This window comes from Phacochoerus africanus, chromosome 3 (assembly GCF_016906955.1).
Source record: "Phacochoerus africanus isolate WHEZ1 chromosome 3, ROS_Pafr_v1, whole genome shotgun sequence".
Taxonomy (NCBI): domain Eukaryota; kingdom Metazoa; phylum Chordata; class Mammalia; order Artiodactyla; family Suidae; genus Phacochoerus; species Phacochoerus africanus.
The window spans coordinates 97,364,173-97,384,411 of NC_062546.1; the positions used below are offsets into that span (position 1 = coordinate 97,364,173).

The 20,239-nt window shown below is 47.1% G+C and overlaps 1 protein-coding gene across 1 annotated transcript in view; it reads left to right on the top strand.

The window, feature by feature from the left end:
* Positions 1-20,239, top strand: part of CYFIP1 (cytoplasmic FMR1 interacting protein 1) — a 110,547-nt gene that overhangs the window by 71,184 nt on the left and 19,124 nt on the right. Inside the window, exons 15-23 of the mRNA XM_047772202.1 lie at positions 221-368; positions 1,569-1,722; positions 2,967-3,123; positions 4,678-4,774; positions 6,675-6,751; positions 6,860-6,968; positions 8,290-8,409; positions 10,504-10,703; positions 17,958-18,045. Of these exons, the coding sequence (XP_047628158.1) occupies positions 221-368; positions 1,569-1,722; positions 2,967-3,123; positions 4,678-4,774; positions 6,675-6,751; positions 6,860-6,968; positions 8,290-8,409; positions 10,504-10,703; positions 17,958-18,045 (1,150 nt within the window). The remainder of the gene's footprint in view (positions 1-220; positions 369-1,568; positions 1,723-2,966; positions 3,124-4,677; positions 4,775-6,674; positions 6,752-6,859; positions 6,969-8,289; positions 8,410-10,503; positions 10,704-17,957; positions 18,046-20,239) is intronic.

The following is a 20,239-nucleotide window of genomic DNA, read 5'->3' on the forward strand; positions in this document are numbered from 1 at the left end:
ATTAGATCTTCCGGGGCTGGTAATATCCCCAGAAAACGATCGATTTAAAAAAAATTTTAAATTTCCTATTGAATGGGTCCATTACCACCCCCTACTCCGCTGCCCCCAGAGGAATTCATGTGTAAGAGTTGACTGTGTGTTAGGTGAGGAGATTCTGTGATTGTAAAAGTGCTGAGGGTGTCAGCACTGTGTCTACCTTGACAACTTGGTGGTGGTTTAGTGTCCTGCAGGCCATCAGGAAGACCGTGTGTGACTGGGAGACAGGGCACGAACCCTTCAATGACCCTGCCCTTCGGGGTGAGAAGGACCCCAAGAGTGGCTTCGACATTAAAGTGCCTCGGCGCGCCGTGGGACCCTCTAGCACCCAGGTTCTCCTCCCTCGCTCCCCTGCTTCCTGCTGTTCCCCTGAGTGGGCTGGCCTTGAGTTGGGGAATGGAAAGGGGGGTCGGGAGAGAAATGACCTCACCGCTGTCTGCTTGGGCAGGTCAAGTGCTGCCTCTGTCTTTTCTGCTCCTTTACTTCCCACTCAAATGAATCGGGGATATACACACTTAGCAATTCTCAGGTTTGGTCATTTGCATGCAGAACCTAATTTGACTGCATCAAGTCCCGTACCTGAAATGTGGGTAAAAGTCCATGTGTCTGTATTTATGCTGTGTTTCTTGGTGGGTGTTTAATGTATGTTTGTAATTTTTATGTTGGGTCTAAAAATCATCCTTTCTAAAGATAAAATTGGGGGGGGATTTAAAAACATAGTTTTGGTCTGTCCTGCCTTTCCCTCTCCTGGCACGTTCAACCCCCTCCTGCCCCTCAGGTACATTTCCCCTGACCCTCATACCTTATTTAATATGCCCTCTGCTTTTCGCCTCCTGTTTTGGGACTTTGGCCTTCTTATTCATCACCTCTGCGTTGGGGGCTTTTACAATTTCTTCTGCCAGCCTCGCAGGGAATTCCCAACAGAGCGTGCTTCTGGCTTTGTGTGAAGCCTCTGGGGTACCTGGTGGGAGGGCCTTGCTGCTCGGGGAGGAGGTGGGTGGGGGCGGGCGGGGGCGGGGGGCGGCGGGAGCAGGGGGGAAATGGCTGTCTGTCCAGTCTGCGCAGGCGCCCCACCGCGCCCATGCGCATGCGCGTCGCCGCTCTGTGCCGCGCGTGACTAACGCTGTCTCCGCTTTCCCGTCTGTCCGTGTCTAGCTCTACCTGGTGCGCACCATGGCGGAGTCCTTGAGCTCTGCCGAGCTGCTCAGGCAGCTCAAGTCTTTGGGCGCGGAAAGGCTCTTGCATGTGGTTAACGCGTTTCTGAGGCAGTCCTACACCTATCCGCCTCTTTTAACCTTTGGTGGTAAGACATTGTTTGTTTTTCCTGTTGACATTTATGGCACAAGGTGAACTGCTCTGCTCCACGTTCTTTGTCCCCAGCAGCAGCGACTTGGCCGTGCGGACGGGCGCCGCCCAGTGAGGACCGGCGTGGTGTCCAGCAGAGCAGCCCCCCTCGTAGTTGATAAGCGCTTGTCGTAACTAATGTGCCATGTGTATTTTCTCCCCTACAAATGTCTCCTTGGATAATGCAGCTTTACATGGTGAGAACCATGCTAGAGTCCCTCATTGCAGACAAAAGTGGTTCCAAGAAAACCCTGAGGAGTAGCCTTGAGGGGCCCACCATATTGGACATTGAAAAATTTCATCGCGAGTCATTCTTCTACACCCACTTGATAAATTTCAGTGGTAAGAGCTACTGCTGACCAGCGTCCAGCCCAGCATGTTCTAACACCACTAACACCGTCTAGAATGCTTCTGCCTGTCTGACCGCTCCTGCTGTGGTCCCTTCACACACCCGGCCGGTGACACATGTTGTAACCCTCGTGGCCTGTCCTTGCCTGTCGCTTCTAATGCATCACCGGCTTGGAGCTCCCTCCATGTGGCTGGCCCTTAGGTGAATTAGGCCTGTGGGGCCTGGGACTGGCCCAGGAACCTGGACGCAAGTCTTTGTAACCTTCTCTGGGTCAGCAACACAGGCCAACTATAACTGTCACCTAGTTCCAGACCCAGGCAGTGATAGATATCAGAAACTGCCCCCCTGCCTGTGATGTGGGGAAGGTGGCAGGTGACCTGACATGAGCAGCCTGTCCTGGGATGACTGGGCTTGTCATCACGGACCTGTCTACATTTATTCCCGTGCTGTAGCTATTCAGGACAGGAGGCCTCTATTTTGGCTGCCTTGTGCTGCCGTTTTAGAGTAATAGTGAAGTTTTGTTTTTCACTTCATAAAAGGATTGAAATGTTCTTTTTCAGTCTGTCTCTATTTTGCATCAGAGAGCTCTGCACCACGTATGCATGTAGTGCTACATTCTGCATCCAAAGTAAATAAAGTAATCCCATTTTTATTTTTCCTTTTATAAAATGGGCATTTTTTGGCGTTCCCATTGTGGTGCAGCGGAAACAAATTTGACTAGGAACCGTGAGGTTGCAGGTTCGATCCCTGGCCTCACTCAGTGGGTTAAGGATCCAGCATTGCCTTGAGCTGTGGCGTAGGTTGCAGTTGCAGCTCCACTGCTGTGGATGTGGCGCAGGCTGGCAGTTACAGCTCTGATTTGACCCCTGGCTTGGGAAGCTCCATGTGCTTCAAGTGCGGCCCTAAAAAGCAAAAAAAAAAAAAAAAAAAAACAAAGACATTTTTTTTTTCTCCCAGTCCCACCAGAAGGCACATGGTGTGATGAGGTCCTGATGGTGGGCGGTGGTGTCCATGCTGGGCCTGTGAGGCTGGACACTGACTCTGTGAGCGAGAATGAGTACATCCAGGTGGCTTTGTCTGTGGCCACACTGTGTGCAAGGCCCGTGCGACCCCCTCCTTTCTCACATCTACTCCCTGGGGCTCAGGGCTGAGAGCCTGACGCGCACCCCCTTGCATCACCCCCCAAGGAGTCTTATGCTTGCAGATGAGTAACGTGGTATCATTCGAATTTCTCAAGAGACGCTCCAGCAGTGCTGTGACCTTTCACAGTTGTGGTTCCGAGAGTTCTTCCTGGAGCTGACCATGGGTAGAAGGATCCAGTTCCCCATTGAGATGTCCATGCCCTGGATCCTGACAGACCATATCCTGGAGACCAAGGAGGCATCGATGATGGAGTGAGCATTTGGAGGCCTGTCCCAGCCTCTGTCCCTGGTGATCGAAGCCCTTGGTGGTTTGGAAACTGGGAGGTGGGGGAAGGGGTGACTCTTCTCAGTACTTCCTTTGAACTCATAATTCTTGGGGTGAGACATTGGAGATCAATACAAGGAACAGGTGAATTGGCTTCAGACTAAATTGGGGAACTAATACAGTGGAACTAATTAAGTCTGCTGTGTCCAGGTGCTGGTGAGGCCCTGGGAACTCAGCAAGGGGAGAGGTGGCCTAGCCTCTCTTGTTTCGTGGCCTCTGACCCAGATGGATTTGGGGGAGGAAATATTCACTGAACATCTTTGTTTAGAGTTTGGGGCTCAGTGTCACAGCATAGCCAGGGGAGCAAGGTTAGAGACTTTGAAAACATGAAGCTTGGAGTTCCCATTGTGACTCAGCAGAAATGAACCCAGCTAGTATCCATGAGGACATGGGTTTGATCCCTGGCCTCTCTCAGTGGGTTAAGGATCTGGTGTTGCCATGAGCTGCGGTGTAGGTTGCAGACGTGGTTTGGATCCTGTATTGCCATGGCCGTGGTGTAGACTGGCAGCCACAGCTCCAGTTCAACTCCTAGCCTGGGAACTTCCATATGCTGCAGGTATGGCCCTAAAAAAAAAGACAAAAAAATCCGTGAAGATATGAAGCTTACAGAGGGAAGGTAATAACAAAAGGGGTGTTGTGTGCTGACCAGATTTGCAGCCCCACCCAGTCAGGTCCACCTCCACCTTCCTTGCTATGCAGGTTAGGAGGTGGGCCACGTTCCCATTTCGTCGGCTGTGATGTCTGTTGCACAGCGTTAGAGGCCTTAACTAGCTAGTGTCTTGCCTCTGGGGCCTCGCTGGGCCTGCTGCTCTCAAGTCCTCAGAGGGACCTTACTTCTGGAGACCACTGGCCACCACCTTTTTTCCAGGGATCGAGGGGCTTTTGGCCACACTGAACATGTTCATGGGGCCTGGGGCCTTCATGTTTTGTTTTTTTTTTAAAGTCAGATAGTTCTTAAAAATAAGAAAATGGAGTTCTTGTTGTGGCTCAGTGGTAATGAAGCTGACTAGAATCCATGAGGACACGGATTTGATCCCTGGCCTCGCTCAGTTGGTTAAGGATCCTGTGTTGCCATGAGCTGTGGTGTAGGTCACACACTCAACTTGGATCCCACGTTGTGGTGGCTGTGGTGTTGACCAGCAGCTATAGTTCCAGTTCCACCCCCAGCCTGGGAACTTACATATGCCCCAGGTTTGGCCCTAAAGAGACCTAAAAAAAGGTGTTGCACATTGGGGTGAAAATCTTTGAAACATGATAAGTGAAAAGATATAGTTTCAGGAGGCCCTCGTGGACCCTGGATGCCCTGGGTGAGGCTGAGCCAAGCGTGTCCTACTGAGGGTCTGACCAGCCTGGTGGGGCTCTGCCATCAGGGCCCTCGAAGGAATGCAGTTTGGTGCTTGAAGTAAGAGATTGTTTTTCCTTGGGAGAGAGGAAAAGAGGGCCTGGGTGTGGCTGGGCTAACTGCTACCCCCTCTCTGCAGGTACGTCCTCTACTCACTGGACCTGTACAATGATAGTGCCCACTACGCCCTCACCAGGTTCAACAAGCAGTTTCTCTACGATGAAATCGAGGCAGAGGTGAGGGCCCAAGCACCTCTAATACGCTTCTTTAATTTCCTTTTTTTCTGGGTATTAGAGGAAGCAAATTTTCTTTGTAACATAAGGACGTTTAAACAGTGGAATGAATGTTGAGATGAACATTTTGGGGTGAACCCTTTTATCCGCCCTTTTCTCATGCATCCACACATGATGGCTGGAGTCTTAAAACATCAGCTGTTGGGTGATGTCCTTTTCATGTGACTGTGTGTCATAAGCTCTGCATATTGCTGCCTGTCTTCTGTCATGAACATAGTCTAGAGCAGGGGTGTGGTATAGAATAGATGCATTCAACCACCCTATTTTATTTCTCGTTTTAGCTTTTTATTTTTGCTTATTATAAATAATGCTTTAATGAATTTCTTTGCATGTAACTTTTTAGTTGTGTTAGATTCTTCTCTCTCTCTCTCTCTCTCTCCTTTTTTTTAAGGGCTGCACCCATGGCATATGGAAGTTCCAAGGATCGGGGTCAAATTGGAGCTATAGCTGCTGGCCTATGCCACAGCCACAGCAACACCGGATCTCCAACCCACTGAGCAAGGGCAGGGATCGAACTGGCATCCTTATAGATAATAGTCAGATTCATTTCTGCTGTGCCACAGTGGAAACTCCCTGTGTTAGATTATTCTTGAGGATAAATTTCTACAAGTGGAATTAAGTCTGTGTACACGCAGCTAAGGAGACACATCTTATTTTCTAGCTTAGGCTATAAGAGAATTTAACCTCAACAGATTGCACTGCCCAGCCATGTCTCACAGAGATCACGGGAAGTGCTTCTATAGGGGGATGACATGGGCTTCCAGGTGAGACAGGATGAACCACAGGCAGAACCCATGGGTCCTGGGGCAGCTCTGCACTGACACAGGGTGTTCTTATCCTAGTTGGGGTAGGATAGGAGCTAGCCCCATCTCCAAGGGAGGATACAGTTTTGAGGGTGAAGTTACAGGGCTGTCTACCCTGACCAACCTTGGAGCCAGCAGAGGCCACAGAGAGTGGCTCCTGGGACATACGCCTGGAGGCAGGAGCTACCCCCAGGGTGGGGACCCCAAACGTAGTACACATAGTGAATAGAGACTTTTTCATATTCCTGTCTTTAAGAGCATGGAACATTTCTCTCCATCAGTAGGAAAGGTTCTGATGTAATTTTCAGTGGGGGTGTGGTGGTCACTCCTGGTAACACTGAAATAGATTTAATCTGCTTTCATTGGACAGTAGTTTGTTTCTCTTTTCCCCTTAAGAGCCTTTTTTGGTTGCCTTAACAAAGGGTTGGGATTTTTTTTTTATTTTTTAGATTTTTAAATTTTACATCCCCAGAACTTATTTGTTTTATAACTGGAAGTTTGTACCTTTTGCCCACCTTCACCCATTTCTCCCATTCTTCACATCTGGCAACTATCAGTCTGTCCTTTGTATTTATGAGATATTTTTTCTTTTTTTCAGATTCCACATACCAGTGAAATCATGCAGTATTTGTCTTTCTTTGTCTGACTTACTCCACTTAGCATAGTACCCTCAGAGCCCCTCTATGTTGTCAAAAATGGCAGGGTTTCTTCTCTTTTATGGCTGAGAATATTCTATTTTATAGAACATTCTAAAATCTAAAATATAGGTGTGTGTGTATGTGTGTCTACACGCATACCACATCTTTATCCATTCATCCATCAGTGGACACTTAGGTTGTTTCCATGTCTTGACTATTGTGAATAGTGCTGCAGTGGACATACTGGGATACAGATAGCATTTTGACTTTGTTTTCATTTCCTTCCGATAAATACCTAGAAGTAGAATTGCTAGATCAAGGTTTTTGTTTTTTTTTTTAAGTTGTGTTATTTGCTCTTGATTTAGGGAAGCAAAATTTAATGCATGCTTTCTATTTTTTCAGGTGAATCTATGCTTTGACCAATTTGTTTATAAGCTGGCAGACCAGATATTTGCGTATTACAAGGTTATGGCGGGAAGGTGAGCATGTGGTTTGTAACTTGGGTACAGAATCTTGGGCTGCTTGATCTGACATTTCCATTATAATTCACAGCACATGAGAAATGCCATCTCTTCTTTCCTTGCTAGTTTGCTTCTTGATAAACGGTTACGATCAGAGTGCAAGAATCAGGGAGCAACAATCCACCTCCCTCCATCTAACCGCTATGAGACGCTGCTCAAGCAGAGGCATGTGCAGGTGAGCCAGGTCTTCCCTGGGTGTGGTGAGGCCTGGAGCCAACCAGGTAAAGAGTGCGGTTTTCTTGGAGCACCCCTGTCAGTGTGTTACATGGCTGTGAGAACATCCTTGTAAAGAGAGCAGTTTCAGAGTTCCTGTTGTGACGCAGCAGAAACAAATTTGTCTAGTAACCATGAGGTGGCAGATTTGATCCCTGGCCTCACTCAGTGGGTTAGGGATCCAGTATTGCTGTGGCTGTGGTGTAGGCTGACAGCTGTAGCTCCAATTTGACCCCAAGCCTGGGAACCTCCATATGCTTCGGGTGTGGCCCTAAAAAGCAAAAAAAAAAAAAAAAAAAAAGAGCAGTTTCTCTTGGATAACCTGACACTTGAAGGAGGCCTGGCCCAAACGCAGCTCCTCTCCAGGAACCCAAAAGCCAGGCTTAAGAGAAGATGCAGATGCTGGTCAGATCAGCGTGGTGGGGAGGAGCTTTTTTGTTTACAGGCACAAAGAGTACAAATAGAGTGCTTGCTTTTTTGTTTCTTCAAAAATAATATATATACATCACCACAAGTTAGGAAAATATAGAAAACTATAGGAAAATTTCCATGTAATTCTGTCCATCTACAGATAACCACTATTTACATTTTGGGACATTTTCACCAGGGTCTTGTCTGTATTTTTATGTTATTGAAGTGATACTGAGGTGCGCACATGCTGTTAGGACTCTGCAATAGATATGGAATGGTTTTCTTTTTCTCGTCCTTGTGACACTGTGGGGGTGAGGCATGCAGAGGCCACTCTCTGTTCTGAGGTGGCCCCAAACCTGTTACTGGGGCTGCGCTATCTGCCAGACCCAGGTTCTTCCGGGACTCTGGAGAGACTTGGAGTTTCTATCCATGAAGTAAGTGTAAATTCACTTGCAAAGGATACTACGCAAGTTCTTTACAGTTTTGACTTGCAGAGTTTCAGCTCTAGCAAAGTAGGGGATTTGATCATACTTTCCTATGATTTTTTTTTTCTGTCTTTATTTTTTTTTTAGGGCTGCAGCTGTGGCACATGGAAGTTCCCAGGCCAGGAGTCAAATCAGAGCTGCAGCTGTTGGCCTACACCACAGCCACAGCAATGCCAGGTCGTTAACCTACTGAGTGAGGCCAGGGATCAAACCTGTATCCTCATGGATACTAATTGGGTTTGTTACTGCTGAGCCAGGACAGGAACGCCCATCATTTGATTTTTGTATCTTTTGGAATCAGTTTCTGAGGATGGATATGTACTTGCTTATTTGGGTTTTTTGTTGTTGTTGTTGTTATTGTTAACACTTTCCACCCTCTGTGCCCAGCTCCTGGGCAGGTCCATAGACCTCAATCGTCTGATTACCCAGCGCGTCTCAGCCGCCATGTACAAGTCCCTGGAACTGGCAATTGGGCGATTCGAGAGTGAAGATCTGACGTCAATAGTCGTAAGTGCTCTCTCTTTCTCAAGCTCAGCTTGGTTTTAGGGAGGCTGGTTGCCAGGATTGGAGCTACTTCCCCTTTTGTCCTTATTGACATATGGACCTGATGATGGTAGGTTCAGTTTTTGCCTAGAGATCCAAAGATGTGCACTCATGGAGCGGAGTCTGTCCCGGGCATCTTCTTTGAGCACCTGCTCTTAGTATTCACAATTCTGAATTCATTTCAGAAACAAATGATTACACTGAACTATGACAAAAGATCTGGCAAAAGAACGAAGGGAGGAAAGTTTTAAAAATTAAAAAGAAGTGAAGACAGACAAAAGAGATTTGCGAGAAAATCATGTAGAAGATGAACAGTGAGGATCAAACAAACATATCATGGAAACCCCTGAGGGCGAAAACCAAAGCCACAAGATGGAACAGATACCAATTTCTGTTTATCCTGGTGAAGTAGTATTTCAAGAAAAACCGATGAAATAAAAAACACAGTGTAAATATATTCATCATGTGCCTGGGAAAACTGACCCAAAGGGGCCACACCAAGGAACACGTGTGTAAGTGTTGGACTTTCAAGGGAAAGGAAAAGTCCTCTTGGGGTGTCTGAGCAGAGTGATCAGGGAAAGAAAATCCTATTGTCCTCAGACCTTTGCTGGCAGGAAAGAAAGTGAGAATTACCGAAATTCTGTTGTGCCAAATCTATCTTCTAAGAATAACAGATGCAGGCATTTGGTGACAGACTTGTGAGAACTCCAGGAAGATGTTTGTTCTTAGAGAAGCTGCTGGATGGGATGGGGGGTGTGTGTCCTGGGCCCACTTCTGAGAGTGCTCCTTGGCCCTTTCTCAGAATCCAGGTTGTCTCAGGATGCAGAGCTCACAGTGGCCCTTCCTGCAGCCTGGCTTGATCCAAGCCATGGTGTCTTCATTGTCCTTGGTTTTACATGATTTGGATTAAAATCATTGGTTGAGGCTTTGACCTAGACTGGTCCTGCCCTTAAAGAAATTTGCTTGTTGAAATAGAAATTTACGTGTTGTCATAATAGCAAAGGAAAATGAGGAGTTCCCTGGCGGCTTGGTAGTTAAGGATCTGACTTTGTCACTGGTGCGGCTTGGTTTGATCCTTGGCCCAGGAACTTCCACATGCTGCAGGCATGTAAACAAACAAATACACACATTTTTTTTGGGGGGGAGGCTTTTCTAGGGCTACTCCCGCGGCATATGGAGGGTCCCAGGCTAGGGGTCTAATCAGAGCTGTAGCCTCCAGCATACGCCACAGCCACAGCAATGACGGATCACAGCCACTTCTTCGACCTACACCACAGCTCACGGCAACTGCCAGAGCCCCAACCTGCTGAGCTAGGCCAGGGATCGAACCTGCAACCTCATGGCTCCTAGTCGGATTTGTTAACCACTGAGCCACGACGGGAACTCCACACACATTTTTTAAGGTAGAAAAGGAAGAAGAAATAGGGGGCATTAATTTCAGTAGTCTGTTTTATTTAACCCAACATGTCCAAAATTTAACAGTTCCATATAGAATCGTTATAAAAACCTTATTGACATGGGCATCTTACATTCTTTGCTTTCATATTCGGTTTCTGAGATCTGTGTATCTCATATGTACATCGCATCTCAGTTCGTTGTGTATGACTGGTGGCTGCTGCAGGGGATAGCGCAGACCTGGAGCGGGGTTTGTGAAGACTGTGAAAGCCCAGAGGGCCATCTCTGAACATGCTTGCCGGCCCTGCTGCACAGCTGTGCTTTTGAATGACTTTAGTTAGGAAAGCCCGACTTGAGGATCCACAGCCAGTGGTAGAGAATGGTCCGATGGCCCTTTGGGGACAACCATGGAAAGGAGGGGCATTTCAAGAGCAGTGGAAAGGATGTAGTGAATTTAGGCGTGAGAAGCAAGCTCCCGTGGCCTGCTAGACACCCCCTCTCTTGTGCTTTCTTGGCCCGACTCACCCACCTCAGTGTAGCCCCTCACCATTCACATCTTGTTTTGTCCCTACCCCTCTACCATGGTGCTGCCCACAGAGGGGATGGAGGCCGCCATGCCAGGCCAGATTCTGTCCTCACACCCCTGTCTCTTTGGTCCTGCAGGAGCTGGACGGCCTCTTGGAAATCAACCGCATGACCCACAAGCTGCTGAGCAGGTACCTGACTCTGGACAGCTTCGATGCCATGTTCCGGGAGGCCAACCACAACGTGTCAGCACCCTATGGGAGGATCACTCTCCACGTCTTCTGGGAGCTCAACTACGACTTCCTGCCCAACTACTGCTACAATGGCTCCACCAATCGGTGAGCATCCTGCCTCACGGATGTCCCTGCCAGTGGGCGTCTAAACAGGATGGTTTCCATGTCCAGGATACTGAGGCCCCTCCTGTCTCCTCCATGTGCAAGTGCAGCCCTGGGCCAGCCCTTGGACGTATGGTCATGGCTTTCCTGTGCAGACCGTGTGGTGGGGCAAGGGTTCCTGTCCAGGGTACTCCCTGGGGCTCAGGGCTAAGTCTGTGGTGCATATGGACAGCCACCGGGTCTACAGTTTTACACCTTAAGGTCTGTTGATGCTGGAATGTGCTGATGATGCTTAATTGTCATGGTTCCATTCTGGGATGTTGGGGCTGCTGGTTAGCTACCATTTTACTTTGTTGAACAACACAAGTGGCCCACTGGGCGGGTGGCATGGCTGATGGCTGCAGTGTCCCGTGGCCCAGCCTCTGGTCCTGGGATGGCCTTGTGTCAGCTCCCACTCTGGCAGCCATCTGCCTGAAGGTTGTCCTGTCTGCACTGACCTCCTGCTCTGTGTCAGCATGAGCCAGGAACACATGAGTGTGTATGTACATGAGAGCGGAAACGTGGGTGTGTGAGGGTGAGTATGAATGAGAGTGGGTGTGAGAGAGTATGTGTGTGAGCGTTATGACCACTCTTGAAAATTAAGTGTCTTTTGCTTTTACTTCACGTCACTGGTGCATCTGAACCCTGCTATGTGTTAGCTTAATCACTACTGACTTTTAGGCTTAGATTTGTGTGGCTTGATCCAGGGGTGCTGAGCTTTGACCCCGAGGGCAGAAGGGAAGCCCTCTTGATCATACCTGCTGTGGCCATCATCTCTTTGGGACCCCAGGGTTGGTTCTCTTGCTGGGAGGCAGGCCTGTCCCTGCGCATGGTGCAGTCAGGGCCGTGGCCCCTGCCCTGGCCCCAGGCTGCTGTGTCTGTGAGAGCCGCAGAGGGAGAAGCCCTACTTGGCTTCCTTGGGTTTGGGGCCCCTGTGCCTGGCTGGGCACGATCCCCTGGAACCAAAGGATTCATCCCTGTAAACTCCCTTCTACAGGCCCCCTTTCTTGAAACAGGTGATTTTTGAATTCACACGAAAAAATTTTATTGCACAAGTAATGCATGGATTATGTAGAAAAGCTAGAAGTCATGTGTATGTGTGTTTTGGGGGAAAACAATTAAATCCCTCAAGATTTTTGTTATAAAAAGGTCTGTCTTTAGAGTTTTTACCATATAGTCAAATATATATGTGTATTTTTTATTTGCAGAAATGGATGTTATTAGGCATACTATTATATACACACATTCTTTTTTGCCGGGGATTGAACCCACATCCCAAGATGCTGCCTATCCTGATCCCATTGTGCCACAGCGGGAGCTCCAAATACACATTCTTTTCCCACCTGATATATTGTAAGGTGGGGCATTCTGTTTTTGTTTTTTTTTCTCCTTTTTTTGCTTTTTAGGGCTGCACTCTGGAGGTTCTCAGGCTAGGGGTCCAATCGGAGCTACAGCTGCTGGCCTATGCCACAGCCACAGCAATGCTAGATCCGAGCCACATCTGCGACCTACGTCACAGCTCATGGCGACACCCAGTCCTTAACCCACTGAGCGAGGCCAGGGATCAAACCTGCAACCTCATGGTTCCTAGTTTCATTCATTTCTGCTGTGCCACAACAGGAACTCCCTGGCATTCTGTTTTAATGAGGGTACTTGTGCTTCTGAAAGTCTGTTTAAGTCGTGGCCAATGTTTACAAGATTTTCTTTGTTTTGCTTAATCCGTTTGGAATCTTTGGAATTAATTTCTGTTACATCTCATAAATCATTTTTGCTTAGTGCTTAGAACTGGCATCTCCAAAGGTGAAATGCAACAGAACCCCACTATTGGCAAGTGGAGAAAACATACAGTGAGGGGGTAGAATCAGGCAACACAGGGAGCTGTGATTCTTTTGTATTATTTTAGGTTGCATTTTTGATTAGCATCTTGTCACCCAGAGGTCTTGCAAAAGGAACAGTCGAAGCCATTCTCTGGGCCCCCTCTGTGCTGGCCACACTGGATGCATATGGCGCCTGCCCACATGCTCATCTTGGGGACAGCCCAGTGGGTTGGGAGCTCAGAAACAACAGAAGCTGGGTGGAAGGACTGCACAGGGAGGCTAGATGAGACATACCTGATGATGAAAATTCAGCATGTGCTGTAACCCTTCTATTGAATCTCTGAAAAACACTCCAGAAACTCGGGTTATGAGTGTGGAGTTAGGGAAAGAGATCTAAGGCCCTGCCCACTGGGCTGCGCCCTCCTGGGTGCCCTCACCCTGATTGGGGCTGATGCTAGGAAACAGCCCACCATGGGGGCCTGGCAGGGGTCTCATCAGAGATTCGGGTCAGGAAGTTGGTGCCCCATGACCCAGCTGCCTTAGGAGGAGTGGACACCTCCAGACTGTATGGCTTGTAGGGCCTGGTAGAGCCAGCTGTCTCTGATGTAAAAGCTGACAGAGGCATCTCCACCCTTGGTGCCCTAACGTGGATGCCAGCCAGTAGAAGGCTGTCTTTGTTTGATTTCGTGTGTTCCCTGCTGTCCGGGAGGTGCTGGGAGCCTGCCTGCCTGCCTGTGGAGCCCGCATGCAGCCCCAGGAGGCTGCTCTACCCCAGGCTTCTGGAGCCAGTGCTGCCCACAGCAGGCTTGGCAATTGCTTGGGAACCCGGGTTCACATGTGCTGGCAGGAGCCAATGTGAGGTAGCTTGGCATCCTCGGGCCCAGAAACCTGGGGTGCAGTTCAGAGGGAACCCTGGCTGCATGGATGCCATCTTCACCAGAGCAGCCCTGAAGGCTCCACCTTCTGTTAGTGTTGGCAAAGCCATTACTTCTGTCTTTTTAACAGCAGGTCTTCCAGTGGAACTCTTAAAAGATTCACTGTCTGCAAAAGGCATTTTATTTTATTATTAAGATTTTTATTTTTTCTATTATAGTTGATTTAAAGTGTTCTGTCAATTTCTGCCGCACAACAAGGTTGACCCAGTCATACATATATATGTATACATTCTTTTTCTCACATAACCCTCCATCATGTTCCATCACAAGTGACTAGATAGATAGTTCCCTGTGCTATACAGCAGGATTGCGAAAGACATCTTACAATAGCATGTTGTGTATCTACTTTGCATATGGAAACCTGGGAAGACAGACCAAATTGTGGCACCCAGTTTAATTCCTCGCCTGAGGGTTTTCCAAGAGCTGCTTGCGGAAAACCAAGACTCCATTTGTTGCTTGGTGTATCTACTTATTCTCCTGCTTATTTCCTATTAATGATTTATGCCTAGTGACTCTCAGAGGTCACTTAGGTAGCCTGTGACTTAAATTTAACCTGTGCAGCTACTAATTGTAGCAGTGCAATAGCCGCGGAAGTAAGCCAGCAGTTGGGATCAGAGTCAGGCCTCTTTGGCTGGAAAACCACTGCACCCATCACTAGCCATCTCTTTTTGCGAGGTAGGGGAGTGCGGCATGCCGCGGCTTGATGTGGGATCCCAGCTCCCAGACCAGGGACTGAATGAACCCTGGTCGAGGAGGTGAAAGCACCAAATCCTAACTATGAGGTACCAGGGAACTCCCCGTCACTGGCCATCTTCACTCCCATCCCTTGGTTAGGGTGGTGTCGGCCAAGTTTCTCCACTGCCATGTTGCCATTTTTCTGTTTGAAATTTATAAGTAATTTGCAGGGAGGTAATTTGAGACTTTAAATAAACCATTTCTTGTTAAAACTTGTTTTAACATCTGTCGATTCTTACCTGAATCAGTTATCACTATGGAGTTTGAACTGTGGTGATTTTTGAACTTTTCTATTCCATCTATAGTTATTAATAAGTTATTGGCTTTGAGCTATATGTGTTAGCATTTATTTATTTGTTTATATTAGGAAGGACTCAGTGGTTCTAATGCACGGTTATAATCTGTTATAGTCATGACTTGATTTCGAGGCTCAAATAGGTCTGTTTTGGCTGGTGGGAGTCCCTCCCTCTCTATTCTTAATGTGTATGTGGCTCTTCCCATGACTCTTAAGTTCTGTCCTATTTTCTGCACCACAGGAAGTTCCAGATTCATCTTGGAATTCTCCTGCTTGATCCCTGTAATCTGTGATTCTAGGAGGATTCCTTTTAATGGAGAATATTTTAAAATTAAGCCAAGTTCAGGAGTTCCCATTGTGGCTCAGTGGTTAACTAATCCGACTAGGAACCATGAGGTTGTGGGTTCGATCCCTGGCCTTGCTCAGTGGGTTGAGGATCCGGCATTGCCGTGAGCTGTGGTGTAGGTCACAGATGCGGCACCGATCCTGCGTTGCTGTGGCCTGGTGTAGGCCGGTGGCTACAGCGCCAATTAAACCCCGAGCCTGGGAACCTCCATATGCTGCAGGAGCGACCCTAGAAAAGGCAAAAAGACAAAAAAAAAAAAAGTTAAGCCAAGTTCAGGGGTTAGGAGGTATGCTCACTGCTACCGGTATGTACTTGTTTCTGACCCCTTTCAGTGGTCAGCGCTAGCAAAGACTTGCACGAGTGCTGGGTCAGGTTCCTGAGGCTGCTCTAGCAAGTGAGCACACTCTGGGGGGCTTAAAACAACAGAAATGTATTGTCATGGTTCTGGAGGCAGGAAGCCCTAAACCAAGGGGTCAGCGGGCTGTGCTCCCTCTGAGGCTCCAGCTAGGGTCTTTGTCTGACACTTCCCATCTCTGGTGTGGCCAGCACTCCTCAGCCTGCAGCCTCATTGCTCCATGCCCTGTCTCCCTGTCTCTTTCGGCATGAGGTGTTTTCCTCGTGCGTCTCTCCTCACTTCCTTTGAGAGAGTGAGTCATGTTATGTTGGATTAAGGACCCACTTTGCTTCAGTATGAGTTTAACTAATTATGCCTGCAACAGTCCTCATTCTGAATAAGAGCACATCTGAGGTACTGGTTATTAAGACTAAAAGTTTTCTTTTGCGGGGACACAAACCCGTAATGTTTACATGTGTGTCTACCTCTGTCCAGCTCTCTATACACTGAAACCATGAACTCACACTGCTGTCTTCAATTCCAGTTCAGCAGCGCAGCTTCATTCCATTTCTGTAACTTCCCTCTATACTGAGAATTCTTGTTTCATCCTTCTTTATATATTTACCCATTTGCTCAGTTCTCAAACATGAAGAAAGTAGTTTCAGAATTACTTGTCCTTCCCACTGTGAAACACAAACTTACTGTAATTCAGTATTTTTTGTTTCCTTTTTTTTTTTTGTCTTTAGATTGAGAAATACACACACTCAAAATGTGGTGTTTAGGAGTTCCCGTCGTGGCACAGTGGTTAACGAATCCGACTAGGAACCATGAGGTTGTGGGTTCGGTCCCTGCCCTTGCTCAGTGGGTTAACGATCCGGCGTTGCCGTGAGCTGTGGTGTAGGTTGCAGACATGGCTCGGATCCCGAGTTGCTGTGGCTCTGGCGTAGGCCAGTGGCTACAGCTCCGATTCGACCCCTAGCCTGAGAACCTCCATATGCCGCGGGAGTGGCCCAAAGAAATAGCAAAAAAAAAAAAAAAAAAAAGACCAAAAAAAATGTGGTGTTTAGAAGTTATTTGGGATAATTGTGGAACAGGGTTTGGATTTACTCTCTTGCCTTAAACAAGGGGAAAACGGGAGAAGATTGATGAACCAACTGTTTTCTTTGGATGTTTCCTGGAGGGAAATGAAATTAAGGGTGTGAGCTGTGACTTCTCTGCTTCCTGCCTGCAGACGCTTTGGAGGTCTTGCTGGGTGGACACCGGAGAGCTGAGGCACTGGGGTTTACAGGCAGAGTGGGAGAGGAGAGAGCTACTCAGGGAAACAGCTCCTGAAACCAACTAAGGGACCCTTTATTAGTCTTTGCTTGAATCTTAGACTGTGCGCTGGGTGGAGCTCCACAAGGCTGTGAGAACAGCTGCCAGGGAGCTGTAGGCGAAGTCATCCCCAGAGCTCCCCGGCACTAGGAGTCACTGAAGGCCTTGCCTGCAAGAATAGGGGAAGCTCACTGAACACCCAGGCATTCGATAGAACTGCCAGCAGGGCCTGTCTTAGTACCAGCCTTAGGGTAGTGCCTGCTTTACAACCTAGCAGATCATGAAAGGATCCAGCTGACTTGCAAGCAATTTAACCACCTGCCCACAAAAATTCGACACTCTTTAAAGGATAACGACAAAGTCCAGCCATTCAACAATAGTGTTTCTATGTAAATGTGCCCTGCACCACAGGCCACCGTCCTCCCCTTAGGTGCAAACATTGGTTTCATGAGCTGGTGGTGTTTTGACAGTCACACTCTTTTTTATTTATTACAGTGTAATATGTGTTAATCAAGTTCTTAGTATTTAATAATTAGTAAATCCATGAATTTTTTAAATTGTGCTTCTTAGGAAACATTTTATATGCTTCAGTGAACCCTTCTGATTTGAAAATGTTAGCGGATTTTTTTTTTTTTTGTCTTTTTAGGGCTGCGTATGGAAGTTCCCAGGCTAGGGGTCCAATTGGAGTTGTGACTGCTGGCTTACACCCCAGCCGTATAGCAATGCAGGATCCAAGCTACGTCTGCAACCTACACTATAGCTCACGGCAACGCTGGATCCTTAACCCACTGAATGAGGCCAGGGATAGAACCTGCATCCTCATGGATACTAGTCAAGTCGTTTCTGCTGAGCCACTATGGGAACTCCATTGTTAGCTGATTTTTGACATTTCTGCTTTAAGATCCAAGTATTTGATTTTCAGTGGCTCCTAATCCGTTATGAAGCCACGGTCTCTTGGTTCTGCAAGTATGACTGTAGACTCACCTTCTCTTAGTGCATAACCAGTGCTCTGAGTGACCACATTGCTGCCTGCATCTGCCTTCCCACCCCGACCCTGTCATCATTGCTGTGTCCAGAGGCCCAGCAAGGCCTGAGTGCCTGGTCATCACCTCTTGTTAAAGGACAGAATTAGGCTTGAAATGGTTCTGATGCCAAGTTTGGAGACTGTGTTTATGTGCTTTAAGGTTGCTGTTCCCCCCCTGCAGGTGTCCTCACTCAGTTCCTGAACTTTGGATTCATTTAACATATTTCAAAGAGTATTTATAGTTCATTCCTAATATGGGTTTTTATGTCCTAGAATTTTCCTGTATGATAATTATAACTGTTAATTGGGAGGAAGATTTAATTGATGAGTAATGGAAAAGTTCTGAATTTTAAAGAACTACCATTAAATTTTTGGTTTACTTTCTTTCTTTCTTTTTTTTTAAACCTTTCTTGTTTAGATTTGTTCGGACAGTATTACCATTTTCTCAAGAATTTCAAAGGGATAAACAGCCAAATGCACAACCCCAGTATTTGCATGGATCAAAGGTAGGTTCTTTTGTATCTGTATTATGATTATGATTATTATTTTTTTTTTGTCTTTTTGCCATTTCTTGGGCCACTCCCGCTGTATATGGAGGTTCCCAGGCTAGGGGTCAAATCGGAGCTGTAGTCACCCGCCTACGCCAGAGCCACAGCAACTCTTGATCTGAGCCGTGTCTGTGACCCACACCACAGCAAGGGCGGATCCTTAATCCACTGAGCAAGGGCAGGGATCGAATCCTCAACCTCATGGTTCCTAGTCGGATTTGTTAACCACTGAGCCACAACGGGAGCTTGTGTATTATGATTTTTAAGTTCACAGTGAGACATAGTTGGTGTAGTTCGAATCAGTGTAGTTGCGGTAATTTAAATGTATCATGCCATGTGCAAAATGTTGGCAGACTTAAAGGTTTGAAAACATCAAGCCAAGAAAATGTGTGGAAGAGGCTTGGGAGCACACCTGTGATGGAGGATTAGGGTGGCTAATCAACTGTGACATCTTGAAGAGAGGTGCTGAGGTGGGAGGGAGCATGGGGAAAATAGCTATCATCCGAAAATCACAGGTAAGTGGGCCCATGATGCAAACCACAGGACACCCACCATCCTGTGAAATACGGCAAGTGTCCCAGCTGATGGTGGCTGGATGTGTGGCAGCAAGGGTATTACTAAGTGTTTTGTTAGTATTTAAAGTGCTTTTATAATTTAGTAAGAAAAAGGCAAGCGCTCTGTAGTAAAATGGAGCCAGATACAATGAGCAGACCCTTCCCAAAAAAGTGAAGCAGAAAAATAAAAATAGATGGCAGAAAAACAAATGACAGCAGTAAGAATTATTTTGCCCGTCAGATTGGAAAAGTTTGGAGGAATGAAGTTGCCTTAAGTGTGGCTGCAGGAGTGCCCGTGGGACCAAGTGGTTCCATGCAGCCTCTGCCAGTGTTCATCAGTATATAAAATGTTCTCACTTGTAGGAAGCCTGACTCCTAAGGAAATAAATCAGACAGGTACAAAGTAAGGCCTGTTATGGGGTTGATAATACAGTACATCATCGTAAAAACCATAGCGGTAAACTAACTGACCACCAAGAGCACTGGAACAAGTTATTGTCCAGTGGAATGCAGTGCTGTCATTGAAAATAAACACGTAGATCTTACTAACAAGATCTTGGGGGCTGAAAAAAAGAAAACAATCCAACTCCAAACAGAAAGTTCCTGATTACAAAAAGATAAACCCAGAGGAAAGCATATTGAAACATTAAACAGTGGCTGTCTCTGGTGGGACTGGTTTGAGACATGTTTTCCTTTTCTGAATTCTGTTGATGATGCATTTGTTCGAACTGTCCTTGTTAGCTTTTTAAGCTGTTGCCTCTGTGGTTTCCACATGGCCAGCCTTATCTTTTTGGCTCTTGATAATACCACCTCTCTGAGCGAACAGCCTCTTGAGTACATCACTGATGTTCTCTTTCCTGTAAGGTAAGTAAGATTGCCCCTACTTTTCAGTTGAAGACACACAGTGTCAAGAATGTTGGAGAACTCAGGGTGCATGATGAGATGGAGCCTCTGGGTTCTAGAGGAGGCCCCAGTCTCTGCTTCAGGCATGACAAGTAGTGTTTCTTGAATTGAGCTGTGAGGCTCCCCTCCTCTGAGTCTAAATGTTTCACAGTGCAGCATTTGTAGTTTTTCTCTCTCCAGAGGTGGTGCCTCTTCCCCTCCTTCTTGAGTAGTTACATTGCTCTGATTGTGTTGTCCCTGGGATGTGCTATGTAGAGGGTGAGTGAGGTCTCCAGGAAGCCGGACACTTGTTGAGGGGCCTGGCACCAGGTGTCATTGATCCCCAGGCCCCCAGCAAGTCAGGGTGTTTTTGGGAGTGAGTTTCCTCACTTGTAACATAAGGTTCTGTGATTTTGTGCTTTGCATGTTTTTCAAGTACTGGAACTTGTTACCAAGCAAAAACCTCACTTAGAATCCCAGCATTTAAAGCAGAGTTGGTAGCGGGGAGTGGGATGGACTGGGAGTATGGGGTTAGTAGGTGCAAACTATTGCATTTAGAGTGGATGGGCAATGAGATCCTGCTGTTTAGCACAGGGAACTATGTCCAGTCACTTGTGATGGAACATTGATGGAGGATAATGTGAGAAAAAGAATGTGTGTATATATATATATATGTATATAACTCGGTCACTTTGCTGTACAGTAGAAATTGACAG